The sequence below is a fragment of the Gavia stellata genome, chromosome 3, assembly GCF_030936135.1.
Source record: "Gavia stellata isolate bGavSte3 chromosome 3, bGavSte3.hap2, whole genome shotgun sequence".
In the NCBI taxonomy this organism is placed as follows: Eukaryota; Metazoa; Chordata; class Aves; order Gaviiformes; family Gaviidae; genus Gavia; species Gavia stellata.
This window is the reverse complement of record NC_082596.1, coordinates 16,836,316-16,851,088: the sequence shown is the minus strand read 5'-3', so window position 1 is coordinate 16,851,088 and position 14,773 is coordinate 16,836,316. Positions and strand designations below refer to the sequence as shown.

General features: G+C 40.9%; 1 protein-coding gene across 1 annotated transcript in view; it reads right to left on the bottom strand.

The window, feature by feature from the left end:
* TRPS1 (transcriptional repressor GATA binding 1) overlaps positions 1-3,337 on the bottom strand; it is a 176,711-nt gene extending 173,374 nt beyond the window's left edge. Inside the window, exon 1 of the mRNA XM_059815596.1 lies at positions 3,328-3,337. Coding sequence (XP_059671579.1) covers positions 3,328-3,337 — 10 coding nt within the window. The remainder of the gene's footprint in view (positions 1-3,327) is intronic.
* Between the last annotated feature and the right edge of the window lie 11,436 nt (positions 3,338-14,773).

Genomic DNA, 14,773 nt, shown 5'->3' with positions numbered 1-14,773 from the left:
CTGGGCACCGTAATCCAAGGTTTAGTATGTTATTTTCATTATGCTGATATTACCTTTAAACCATGTGGGTTTTTTTTTTACCTGATATGATCACCCTCAGCTATTTTAAAGTGGAAATAATACTAATAGCTATATATAGCTTCCCTCAAAACCAGCCAAGGCTACTTTACACAGGTCATGCATCTGCAAGATACAGACTTTTCTGTTCAACAATCATGCACATCACTTTATCTGTGGAAGCAAAGAGTGGAAACTTTTGCTAAAATCAGTTTGTAATTCAGGATAATGAATTACGATAGTGACTACTGTACCTCTTTTAAAAAATAAAAAGAAAAAGCAAATTCTGATAATCAATAGTTTCTTATGCATGGTGAAGATAATGGCTAATTACCTGCTGATCATCAGCTCCTGCAATGGGTCATTGCTGTTGCTCATTACTTTTATTGAATGTGATGACTTGTCATCAAAGCCTATTGCAACAGTATGGTTGTTGCCTTGTGCTTGCACTGCAGGTTTAGGTCAGGTCTTAGTCATATGCTCCTTTTAACAGAATAATACATTTAGAAAGATGTCTGAATTTTGTGAGATGCCACTGACTAATCTTTGTACAAGTAGATGCACAAGCAGACAAATAGCAAACTGAGTCAAGGGTCTATGAAGACTGTGATGTTATCAGTCAATACACTGCAGCAACAAAAAGTTAAATGAAAATACGTATTTATATTCAACAGGCTGAAGTAGGACCTCTTTGTTAAGGGATAGTAAAATTAATACTTTTACACTCACATATATTACACACCCACACACAGACATATAATGCACATACGGCGCTTAAACATCAATCATTTGCTAGAATAATGCAGCAAAAAATCATTAACTCTCAGTGTCTCAGCTTAATATATGTCTAATACTTACCTATCTCACAGGAGTGTTGTGAGGCTTAATTAATTAGTGACTGTAAAGCACTTTGTGATCCTCTAATGAAAGGTGCTACATAGCACAAAGTATTATTAAAATCATTAGGACCACAAAAAAGCCCTGTGGAATTCCAGCCTACACTGTCTGTTGGGGTTGGGAGTGATCTTATTATTAAAAGGAGACCGTCAGACTAATTTTCATAATTTTTTCAAGATCTTTTTTCCCCCTTTGCTGTTGTGATAGCATGTTAGTAGCTAGAAATTTAATCTTATCATCTTAATAACATACACTCATGTAGTTTGTTACTGCAGGGCTAGAGAAGAGAACAGGGCTTTTGGCACTCATCTGGCTTTCCCTTTTAAGAAAAAAAAAAAATTGAGAGACATATTTTGACACCTTCCCACACTCCACCCCACCAGGGCAGCCGATCATGTGAGATCGCAGGATACTCACTATAGCCGCATGGGAAAATACTGCTGTGGTTTTAATTTCTCTCTGCTTTTTTTTCTTTCACAGAAAAAAAAAAAAAAAACAAGGCACAAAACAAAACCCAGTTTATTACACATAAATAGGCTACAAAGACTGTCTGCTGTGCTTTATATAAAAAACCCGTAAGTGTTCAAAGTGTCGGCTTCTATCAAGCACATAAAATCCTAACCGATCTGGAGCCTTCTCCCCACTCTCCATATAACAATCAAGCAGCTGTAAGGCACACAAGCTCTGAAGCCAGAAAGTTTCTGTCTTGAGAGAGTGAATTTCTGGGAAACCATCTCGGCAGCGGGCTCCATCCTCGGGGAGCCACCCCGCACCCAGCCCTCCGCCGCAGCCCATCCCGCCGGGCTGGCCCAGACCCACGCCAAGCACAACCAGAAAGTCAACAAGCTAACCAGGACAACCCACAGTTCAAAGACCTGTATGTTTTCTAATTTAAGCATTTTCAAAAAATACAATAATAATAATCATCATCATCATCATCTGTAAATACACTGGAAATTCCAGATGAAATTGCTGCCTTCGCTGAAAATTAGATTACATTAGATGCAAACTACCCCCCAACTCACACAGCAGTACAGGACTGGCTAAAGCTTCCATCCTTCCACCTTCCCTTGTGGATACTTGAACAGTGAAATGGCAGAAAAGAGACGTGTATAGCTTCACATCCCCACCATCTCCAGGCGTGACACAGAGCTAGAGGCAGTCACACATGACGCTTCTCCCAGCTTTGCTTGTGGTTCTCAGAGCAAACCTGCCTGAAAACAACTGATACATGGTCCTAATCTTTCTCTTCTGAGAAAGGAAGAACAACCCCCAAGAATCAGGCCCCAAAGCATGGGAGGGCAAAATAAACTTCATGACAAGCAACTCCCTCTTCAGCAAGACCACCTCCTCTCCCTTGGCACCAGTGTCTTCAAATACACCATACAAGACAGGGGATGTCACGGCTCTATGCAAGTGACAAACTAATTCTGAAGGACTTCTTAAGCTCTACATGTTTTTCTACAAGCCCTACAACTGCATGGCCACTCTTTCCTGCCTGAGATTGCTTAAAGTAGAACGTGCCTCCCCATATCAGAAAAATTTGGCAAGATCAGACATTGTATTTGGTCAAAATGTATCTGCTTGATATTCTACACTCTGCATGCTCTGCTGAAATTATAACAGCTTCATCAATCTAGAAAATGCAAGGAGAAAATCATGCCTTATACGTCATGCTAGTAGAGCAGTATTATTGCAAAACACTGTTGTTTTTCACCTCCTCTCTTCCTCTTTTGCATTTTCAGACTCTTCAGTTTGGTCCCTGATCACCAATTTGCCAAGAGGTTTTTGCAATTTTTTTTTTTCCCCACAAAGTTTAAAACAAAGAGACAAGTGAAAAAAGCTGCAGTCTGTTCAAGCTCGCTCCTTCCCATTTACATTTACTTTCCCAACATTGATCGTTCTCAAATCTCTAAAGGTGCACTTTTGGACATCTTAAATTTTGTTCAGCTACAAAGTGTCATCATCTTCAAACAACTCTCATCAAATAAATCCCTTATTAAATCAGATCAAATTAATTCAAAATTATCTCTTCTATTACCATATGCTTCAGAGCACAGCACATATTAGTAGTCATCTAGCCACTGAAATAAATCTAACCTTTTCTATGGGTATAGACCAGACACTTGGTCATTTCAGAGAGTTTAGGAGTGGCATTTCAAAATAGATTGTTTGAACCTACTTCCAAGCACTTATTTCATTTTACGCTCACTACCGGGGTAATCATGCAGACACTTTCAGGAGAAACTGAAGTCAAAAGGTGATTTGTCTAAAGAGGTGACACGGGGTGGAATATTACGGTATCTTGCAACCCAAATGAAGACCTCTACAACTGCTTCTTTTATTTAAGAGTGCTTGAGCACGGCAGTTTGCTGCTCTGCATTTCCTCCTAGCCTGCTGCAGAGCTTGCTCCTACTGGACCTCCACTGCCATCCATCCAGGATGGAGGAGCCCAAGAAGACAAAGATTCGCTTTGCCCTGGCTTCCAATCAAGCATCTAAAAATACTCCGTAAACATGACAACCTGTTAAACCTAAAAGAACCTTGTGAAACAGGAAAATCAGTATCACTGCCATTTTACAGATAAATAAAATGATCTACAGAGAGGATACCAAAATCAAGGTGTTCAAGGTGACGCGCAGGCAGGGCTTTCAGCTAGTGACTGAACCTAGTTTCTTTTGATGTCCAGGCCCATGGCCCTCTCCTGTATGCATTTCAGTAGAGAGAGCGTCACCTTCGCACTTGGCGAAAGGCCAAGATCCTGTAATTTAATAAGGTACAGAAAAAGCACCTCGTGCAAAAGTCTAAATGCTCCCATTTATCATGACAGTTATGGGATAAGCTGACATTTTATTTGTATGTAAATTAGTCTCCAAAACAGCATAAAAAGGCCACACTTTCAGAGAATATTGTGTCTTTGCTTCTCTGTTCTGCATTTATCTAAACTCAGCTTTGTGTATTAAAAGTAGTTTAATTTTTATGTATTGATGCTGCTTTGCATGCTCCCCAATCTGTTGTTATTGCACCGCAGAGAGAATCCAGCCTGATTTGCTTACTGCAATAAAATAACTGACTTCTGCCAGGACTGACACCTCCTATGAGAGCCCTGCCATCCTCACTGAATCTTCTGGTTATTCTATTAATTTGCTGTCATTACACTTTACAGGACTGTAGAACATTCCCTATTAGGTGAGACCAGAGGTCCATTTAGTCTGGTGTTCTGCCCTGGAGAGCGGCCAATACCAGATCCTTCAAAGAAGGTTCAACTGCCTATGGACAGATACAGACTCACCTACCTCTGTGAAAAATAAATTGTTCCTAATCCTCAACACTTAGACAGTGGCTTACTTTCTGAAGAGTAAGAGGGTTTATAGCCCTTAATTATCGCTCACATTCTACAATTTGTTGGTAAATAAGTCTGTATGTCCCCAATTCCTATGAAAGTGTCCAAGTATCTATCTGAACGTTACTATGATCCTGGTATCAGTGACATCGTGTAGCTCTCGCTTTACAATCTAATTACAAACTAAAAAAGAGCAAATATTTTAAGCATTTTGAATTTTCTTCTTGTCAATGGAGCAGAGTTTCCCCTCAATCTTGTACTAAGGAGAATCAAAGATCCTCTAGGCTGTGGGCGCATCTATCACATCCCCCCTATTCATCCTGTCTTTAGGGTAAACAACCACTGTCTTTCCAAACTCTCTTCTAGTAGGTGTGGCTATCTCCTATGTTTCAATTTCTTTTCAGCCTGAGTAAACCCAATGTTCTTTGTAATCCAAATGTCCTTTGAAGACAATGGGAGTTTAGGGTTTGCAGATGACTCAGAACTGAATCTGAGTTGAGTGTATTGGCAGAGGCAAGCACAGTGCTACCTTGAGATGAAGAGAGAGGAATGAAGGTGACCTCCTGGCTCCTAGGCAAGAGCAATCAGGTATGGATACAAGAAGTGACTCATTTGTTCTCTTGCATTAAGAATACAATGCGCTGATCCTATTTCCCTTGAAGCTAATGGCAAAAGCCCCACTGACTTTCAGAGAAGCAAGTCTGAGATGTGTGGTTCCTTTCTGCCAGGTGAGGCCTGCGACACGAGAGAAAGGCATCAAAGTTCCCTTGCCCAAAACTTCAGTCAAATGGAACCAACAATTATTTGGGAGGAGGGGAGCAGATGGAAAGGAGAAAGAGGATGGTTTTGGCTACCATTCCAGAAAAGTTCAAATAATTTTGTTTCCAAGTAGAGGCAAAAAACCCCCATTTGAAACGGGGCTGAAATTTCGGATGGATCAAAACTAAAAAGTGGGAAGGAGGCAGAAGTCTACAGCCTGGACCTGAAACAGCAATATTAAACCATCACTGGAGAGGGCATTATTGTAGTCATTTTCCAGCCAGACTAGCTCAAAGATGAACATGAGTTTGCAAAAATGTCCCTTTTTTTTTTTTATGAAAAAAATTGGCAAGGGTTTCCAGACACAAGTTACATAGGTAAGAGAGGGCAACCAAGGGCAACAGGAGTTGAGCCCACGTACATCAAAGCAGACTTTGGCTTTGGGTACCTATCCAAACTGAGCCTTCAAAGGTTCTGATGTTGCCGTATTGTTTAGCTTGAATCTTGTCTAAGCTTGCTCAGGAGAACCCACATTTAGAAGTATGGGAGAAGGGAAAAAGAACACACATTTTCCAAACCGTGATTTAAAAACAAAACAAAAAAATGTAAATCTACATGCTGCAGGGTAATACTGGTAAGCGTGGCTAGCTATTGTTGCTCCATGCTTTTCAATTTCCATATATTAGCATTCATTGCTGACATTATTAAATCCAAAGTTATTTGGGTGCTTTGATCAGCAAATTGAATCTTGAGTCTATATATGATGTACCTATATTCACGTAAAGTTTACAAAACTATTATATTTCCCTATTCTAACTCTTCCCCCCACATGCTGTGAGTTTTCATATATCCCACAGCCATACATTCCAAACACAGACTATTTTATTTAGTAATATATTCAAGAATTTAGATAAAAAGAAAAGCAATGGAAAATGTTTGGCAATCTCTATATAAACAGTTTCTATACATTTGGGTTGAATCATCCAGTAAACTCTCAAGTTGATATGCCTGTGACAAATAAAACTTTCATCACCAATATGCCCTCTTGACTTGGAGGTCAGGATACAGGGGTATCCGTATTACAAAATCTCTTATACTTTTTATGGCTATCACAAAAATTAACATCACATTAAATATAAGCAAGTCAGAATTTTGGCACTGATCTTCCACTCAGCACAAATAACCCTACTTTCCATTGTGAATGGGGGAGAAACAACAGCAGTGGCAACCACAACAAAAGAGTGGATTGTGTGTTCCCTACACAAAACAGAAAAGCTGTGCCTATTCAAGAAATCCTGGCCATTTGTCAGAAATCAGAGAACTGACGTTGGAGCCCAATATTAGCTCCAGCCAAAGCAGTGGTGAATTACCTTGCCTTTGGAATCATCCCTGTTAACTAGGAAAGACTCTGTTGCAGCACGTATCATATGGTCCTCACGCAAGTTCAGAAACACTGAGCCACTTTCTTAAAACAAAACAAAGTAAAATGAAAAAAAAAAACCCAAAGCGAATGCAAATGGATTCACTGTGAGTGGCTTGTCTATTATTTGCCCTTTTTATCTCTTATTTATGTTTCTTTTTAAGCCGAGGAATGAAGTGAAATGCTGACGAAAAAGCTACTTTCATAATGCCTCCACAGTAATGATTTGTTATGGAACTGCTTTAAAACAAAGAAGCGTTTTCCAGATAGCCTAAGAATCGAATGCACGTATTCACTGAGGAGTATGATTTCTGGTTTACCCATTTCAGTTCTGGTTGGAAATGGGGAAGGAGGGCACAGAATAAGGAGACTCCTCGAGACTCTGCTGATGTGGCTTTGCAGCAGCTTCATGTAGTGAGCGCTGGCATTCCTTTAAAACTGGCAAGGGGTGCCAGTGTCAGCCTGTTAACTGCTGGATGAATATATATAGTGCAAATAATGCTGTTCTTGAATCAGATTTTGCCCAACTCCCACATAAACTTTCCATGGGAAAATCTCATAATGCTTGCATAAGTGATTTTATGAATCTAGCTTTCAGCTTTTGATAGAAGATTTCTTACTCTACTGGCTTTGATTCTTTATTGCATGAAGGGGTAATGCCAAAAGCCCTCACGTTAGCCTCGACCATACAGACATCGGAAATTTAATTTAAAGCGTGGCAATCTGCCGGGATCATAAAATACATACAAAAAATATTTTAAAATTGATTATTTTTTTTTCTGAGAGCTAAATATGTAATTTCCATAAACACAAGGACAACACAGGTTACAGAATCTGCACACTGTAATGTATAGACAGGCACTAAAACTACCGACAGGAGTTGAGTAGGAATCTGCAGTCTGCAGAGAACAAACAGAAGTGGACAGTTGTTTTTCCCACTGAAGATACATTTTGAAAAGAGTTGGACAATAACTGTATCTCTTTTCCATCAATAATACATCTAAATGTTCCTTTAAAAAAAACATCTAGAAGAACTTCTCTAAAAAAAGTTACATAGAGGTACAACCACAGATTACGCCAATACTTCCATTCTCAAAAATCCCCTATATGCAAGCGAGCCTTACCGCACTGCTCCTGTCTTCCTCCTCAGAGCTGCCTTCTTGCCACCTCAATTCCCAATCCGGTACCTCACCAGTTTTAAGAAAAATCCAGCAATGATGTAGGGCTGATTTGTTGCACTGGGATATATCCCACAAAAATGGAAAGCTTTTGCCATGTTTTCACTTACAAAGAAAGCAACTTATTAAAGCAACTTCTGGGTTCACTGGCATCTTGGAGTCTAAAAAAAGTCCCAAAATTATTTGCAGAGGCTACAACAGCACTTTCTTTGAAGTAATGTTGCAACTTGTGCAAAGGAATTTGGGATGTACCTGAGATCTGAAGGTGCGGGCTACAAATTAACACAGCCAATTAGGTGGAGAAGCTGAGAGTCCAACACAGATGGGGCAAGATAACCACAACTGAATAAAAGGACTGCCAAATGTAAGCCAGTTGGCTGAGTATAGATCGTGTCATCCTGCTCAGCTAGCTGCTGCCCAATCAATAATCTGTTGCTGTTTGCTCTCCTCATGCCAATCAATCTGAGCTAGGGCTGCTTCTAATTTTCCAATCTAGGAATAGCTTCAGAACATTCACAATTGTTATTTCAAACAACCCAAGAGATAAATGTTTCATCCACACATCAGCGTGCAGATTCTTCCCAAAATGGGACTAGTCAAGAGTAAATAATTACTCCTGTAACAGTTTGATCTGATAAACCACAAGACATAAGGCTGCAAAAACGATCTTTATACTATTAGCAGTCAGGAGAGAATCCAGCTTCTAAAATTACTTGATTAACTGATACAGGACCCAAAAACTGTGATAATTCTGTAGAGAATGTTTCACAATAGATATAACCATTTTTTAGGGATTAGTATTAGCTATAAATTTCTTATCCCCTGAAATCTGGTACAACTGGATTCATGCTGCAAAAATGCCTTGCTTTACAAGAAGACAGAGATGAAATCAGAGCCAATTAAATTTAAGCATCTCTTAAACAATTCTTTTGTTAAGCAGTATGTATTGAAAGAATACATGAGAGGAATTAGAAATGATCTTCATAACTTGTCTGTGGCTTCTCTTCTTATGAGTAATGAGAACAGCCCAAGATCACACAGATAAAAATCATGTCATAAGACATTCGTATAACCATTTGTGTGTAGATAACAAGATGAGCATATATATGCATACATGACATAAAGAACAGAGACTGCAATAAACAGAAGTCGTGTATTTGTGAAGTAGGTGATACTTGGGTCTTCTCCAGCATGAGAATCTACTGTTCAAACCAAACATAGACTGAAGTCTTCCTTTTTTAAAAAAATAACCTTTTGTATCATTGAATCCCACAGCATCTTGATAGGCCTTGGCCTATGAAAAAGAACTACTCTTTAGGTCTCCCAGATCTAAAGCATCGATTTGATTTCCCATCCTTTTACGCACCAAGTTGTTGCAGCTCTGGATCTCCTCTGAACCTGAAACAAAAACGCCCAACATCTACGCTCATCTCATAACACTCGCCCTTTGTCCACACACAGCAGAACCTACCTATTGTTGCCATTTTGCCTGCTCACAAGATGGCATGCTTGTCTCACTTCAACCCCGCAAATAAGTCTGTATTACGCTCACAGCATCAGGGATAATTAAAGGTTGGGCACGGAGGTGGTAGCGCTGTTAGCGAGCAGAGCGACACACTCCCACACCACCGGTGGCACCGGCGGTGCTGCAGGTGCATCTGCACTGCGGCGCCTGCAATGCGGCGCCTGCAACGCCGCGCACGCTCTCGCTTCCCAAGCTCCAATGCAAGAAGCAGTGGGGACTTGGAAACTGCAAATCCCAGAAGAAAAACATGTGGCTTCTTTTGCCCAAATGGAACTTCGGCTACCTAGAACGCTACTGGTGTCTGAGCTAAAGGGTAGTTGTGTTAATTCGACAGTACGCTGTAATCTGGGCAACATACACACACTTGATTAGACGCTAAAATTACTGAAAATTACCATCTCCCTTGCGTCTTTCTAACAGCTTGATATATCGACGCCTAATGTCTCATTATGTTTCCATTTGAATCATGACTGTAAATCACTGGAAATACAGAAGAATGAGACATAAGATTGGGGGGAGAGGATGCTTTACAGAGAGACTGGACTTCAGAAACTTCCTGAAAATATTAAAATCAGCAACAAAAACATCATATAAAACTCTGAGAAGCAGCAAGTCTACAGCGGGTAGTGGAATAAAGATTACGTGCTGCAGACCCAGTGGTTCACTCATCACAGGCAGAGAGAGTTAAGACTTGTTTGGATTTAAAGAAACATCATTTTTTCTTTTTTTCTTTTCTTTAAAGACAGGTGTGGGGAATAGAAACAATAGGAACATTGTGGTACCTGTTGATTTTGCTCACATTCATTATAAGAGCTCTGAGAAAACAGCAAAGATACCACTTTTTAATTTAGCTGTAGCAAGAGTACGCAAAGTCTAGGACTTCTGTTCGTGTGGCAAGTACGTGCAGGCCCGTCAAGTCAACCTGTGTCCTTTATACCCGTAACCAGCTGCTAATTGCCTTCTGCAAATCCCTACATTTTGCCCTGAATTCACAGCACCACGAGTCAATTTAGTCCTTGTTGCACGGGGCACAAAGGAAGTATGTCTAAGGCTGTCCTGAAGCTGGCATGTGAGCACTGTAACTGAGATTCAAGAAGTGAGGAAATGTCAAGGGTTTAGGCATCAAGATGAGCAAAAGGAAGACCATTGTGCAAGCTTACACCACCACAGAGATGCTGTGCAAGATGGAAACAGTGAACCCACAAGAAAACACTAGGCAGGGATTTCTTTTCACTGTCAGCTGAACTGCTTTCTGTAATTATAAATATACAAGGATTAAAGTGAGAAAATTATTAAAATGCACTAATAGAAAACGAATTCCCAAAGAATACTCAAAAGATAATCCACAACAGTCTATCAGCGTAAGATACTGTGGCAACACAGCATTTCTGAAGCAGACAGCCTGGCATTTACTTGCTTTGCTACATGAGAAAAATCCAACATCAGATTGTGGATACATCTAAGCTGTGGGATACACTTCTGTAGCTCCCAGCTCCAAATGCACACCCTGGCAAGATCCTGACCACACATCAGAAAATCTGGTTTGGCACCATTCTCCTACGCACTTTGGACTCCATCAGTAGAAACCCAAGCGAACAGGCAAAGTGCAACGTGCACGATCCAGCAGATCAGGATTGCGATGCCTGACCTGCAAGAGAGATACAGCAACTGCTCATTGCTGGCTTATGCTTCCTATAAGGACTCCACATTTCAGCAATATTAAAGACACTTTCTGCTCTGGTTTATAAAGTCATTTTTTCATTATTATTTCAACTTTTCTTTTCTTACATAAAATTAAAAGAGAGGAGGGACAGTCCTATGGTTAGAGGAGTAGCTAAGGAGTGGGAAGTGTTTCCTACCATAATTTCCTTTGTGTCCTCAGAAAAGCAGCATCATACATGAACTGCTCCCTCTCCAAAAGAGCCGTATTATGGCTATATTTACACTGTTTTCATAACACTCATCAAGAAGTGAGCCTGGTCTTAAGGCCAAATGACAAGGCAGAGACTGAAACTCTACTACTTCATTCTCAAGTCACTTCCTTCCATTTGAACTAGTCCATCAGGGTCTAAAGTCTCATTTCAAACAGCTGCATCACAGACGATCTAAGAAGACAAAGTGAGTTTATACAGAAAGTACTAAGGAAACTGGATGATGACAAAGTTTTGTGGTATCTTCTATCTAGAGAAGTACTGAGATATCATAGAGAAAACTATTGAAAGTCGTATTATGAGTTGGAATGAAAATTAGTAACGAAGAGGGCATGCTCTGAAATAACAATCCCTGGGACCATATTAACTCTAAATGATGTAAGAAGGGGGGGGCAGGGGGGGAATAGTAGTTGATCACAATTGTAAACCAATCTAAATCACACTTCAAAGGGCCTTATGATGTCCCAGACAAGAATTTTAGCAGAAACAGGTAAGTAGTAACGTCACTGTACATGTCACAAGTAACACTGCATTAAGAAAACTACTTAAAATGTTCAAGAAAGATTAATTTTAGCTGCAATTAATGAAGACATGGAAGATGGGACTTTCTTCTACATCAACAACTGAAGTGCAGCTCATTTAGACTAGCAACACAATTGCTAGCAGCAGGTAAACATTAAGGAGGGAAAAGCTTAGGCTCATGTTGGCATAAGAACAAATAGACTAGCCATGATTAACTTTGGGCTGAAAATGAGAACGAAGGATTTTAACTGACAAAGCAGTGAGGCTATGAAACATCCTTCCACCCGACGCAGTCAAGGCAAAAAAAACCTACCTAATTTTAGGATGAAGGTGGGTCACTTTATAAAAGGGATCACATACAGTGGTTGATGTTCAAAGAGCTACCCACTGCTTACAATTCCCACAGAACTTCAGGACAACATACATGAATCCACTTTTTCGGGGTATGCACAGCCTTACCACTATTCCTTAAAAATGTACATGCCAAGGGCACTGTTTCCTCAACAGCAGATGGGAAAAAGGCTATTCTTTGTCTTTATCCTTTTAAAAAAAAAATATTTATTTTCATAGTGACTTTCTGCATTTCCCTTAAAGCCAATAATCTTAGAAAGACAGTATCTTCTTCCTCCAAAGAAAATACAAGATATGTAATGTTTCTTACTTGGGCAGAAGGAATTAACTGTAACATTACCAGTACCAAAGCTTTTGCCAAAAAGAAGCCACTTCCATCTTTACTGTCTTACTAGTCATTTATATGTGTGACTGTGCCATACCCCAAACAGGCACTGTACAGTTCTTTTTGTATTTTAAGGCAGTTTAGTCCTTAGAAAGGCAATGAGAAGGCAATTCTTGAGCCCTCTACATACGTTCACAAAAGACACACCCAGGGTTGCCCACACTGCTTTGCCTGGACAACCTAACCAGAGCTACTTTTAACAGTGAAAAAAAAAACAATAGGTAAAGTTACTTTCAGTAAATTGTACACAAAGTCTGAATGGGACAGAGGTCTACAGACAGGTTGCATCTAGAGGGAGTTCAGGCAGTTTGAGACTACACCTTGCTAGTCATCAAAAAGATTAAAAGATTGATTCTTGTTTTTTTAGTAAAACACTTATTAGAATTCTGAATGTTGCCGTTTTAAACTTAATTTTATCTATTTGGATGAAACCAAATAGATAAAAGGGGATGCCTGCTGCTGTCTCTACTGAAGCAAATGGAAACTTTTTCTCTGATTCAACGGGGACAGAATGCTACCCGTCTCCCTGCTCGTTCTTGGAGCCACCCCATCTCCCTAGTTTGTTGCAACACCCCTGTTTCCACATAATTCACAATGCAAAAACAAAGATGGCAACAGATGGCTAAGCAGGGAAGCCTTATGTGGTCAAACTGACCAACGCAACCCTTACAATTCCTAAAAAGCTTTTTGTGGGGTTCATCTGGGCCTGACCAATCTTCACACATTATTTTGGTTTAGCTGTGTAAACACCAGGCCATTTGCTCTAAGTTTCTTCTTTTTCCACAATAGCACGATAGATGTACCACTATTGCTTTTTTTCCTTCTGCTACAATGAAATGCATTTAAACATGTATTTATTTATGGTACCTACTGTTTGCTAAAACCAGGGCTCTTCGATAATCCATGGTTTGGCAGGCCTTTCGGGCATCTCATTTCCGCCTGATATATCACATGAAGCTTTTTTTGCCGGGGTAATATATTGGAGTTTTTGCTTCTGCTTGTGAAAAATGTGGAGATTCAGGAGTTCCCCCACGAAGTAGGTACAGCGCGGAGGAGAGGGTAACCCTGACAGAGGTCAAAGTAGAGCTTGGTGACACTTCTCGGTGGGAGCAGAGTTGTCACCGAGTCAAGCAGAGGGTGCCACAGGCAGATCCAGTAGCCGGGATCTGAGGGTGCAACTGCATGATGGGCTTAAGCCACGCTGGTCCTGAAGGAGCCCTGCCCTTCCCTTCACCCACCGCCTGCGTGCCCAGGCCCTGCCCTGCGCCTGCACCCACGCTCTGGCCAAAACCACCCTGCTCGCGCCCCGGGGCTGGCAGGAGGCCGGTCGGACTGTCCCTGTCGGTGGCGGCTCAGGCTTGGATTGAAAAAGCTCACTTCTCCTCTGGAGAGCACTCCCCAGCACATTTCCCGCCCAGCTCCCGCCTCCCCGTCTGCCTTTGCAAATTCAACCAACGCTGGAACTGTACTACCGCTAGTCCCACGCAAACCAGGAAAGGGTCACACACCTGAAAAACCTCCAGCAGAGTCCAAATCAAACCATTACCTGCTCCTCATCCCAGAGGCACTACTAGGCAGTTCACCATGCCGCAGTTTCTCGGCCAGAGGCCGTAGGTCTCGTCTGCCCGACCGCGAGAAGGCTGCGTGCGGTCCAGGCGCTGCCGCACACCCATGCAACCAGGCTCCTGCACGTCTGCAGTCCTCCTTGCCAGTGTACGGGGAGAGCAAAACCATCAGAAACGGTGTGGGTGAATGAAAAATAAGCCATACCATAAAGGAGGGAGTGGTTAAAAAGACTTCTTTAAAAAAAAGGAGAGAGAGAGGAAAAAAAAGGTTTCAGGAGAAAAAAATCTCTACCTGCCAGGAAATGGAAGTGCTGTCTTCAGAAAAGTAAAATCATTATCGCAAGCAAACCGATTCATTAAATAACGTGCAGGGGAGGATTATAATGCCTTCCTTGTCATTAAAGTGCTTTGAAACTACACTTCGGTAAGATATGCTAATGATATTCAGCTTTTGTATTACACAGCAGAAGCTACACTCTGGATGGAATTTGGTGCGCCGTGTTACACGGGAGTTCAGGCTAGAGAAGCAGTTATTAATTCATATGGACTATAAACATGTTTAAAATGCACACAAAAACTGGCCATACCATCCAGAAACCAGATGTAAAGGTGATGAACTGGTCCACACCGAGCGATACATTCGCCTTCCACCCAGGAACCTCCAGCTACGAGTGGGAATCCTATCTTTGGCATGCTTTTCTCTAAAAATAAAAGTCCACTTGCATGCTGAAAATCTAATCAATTATTTTTTTTCTGCACGTCCACATCTGAATGCTACTAATAAAGAACAACACTATTAGAAATGAACTATCAGTTCGTGTTTACTTTTTACCCGGTAGT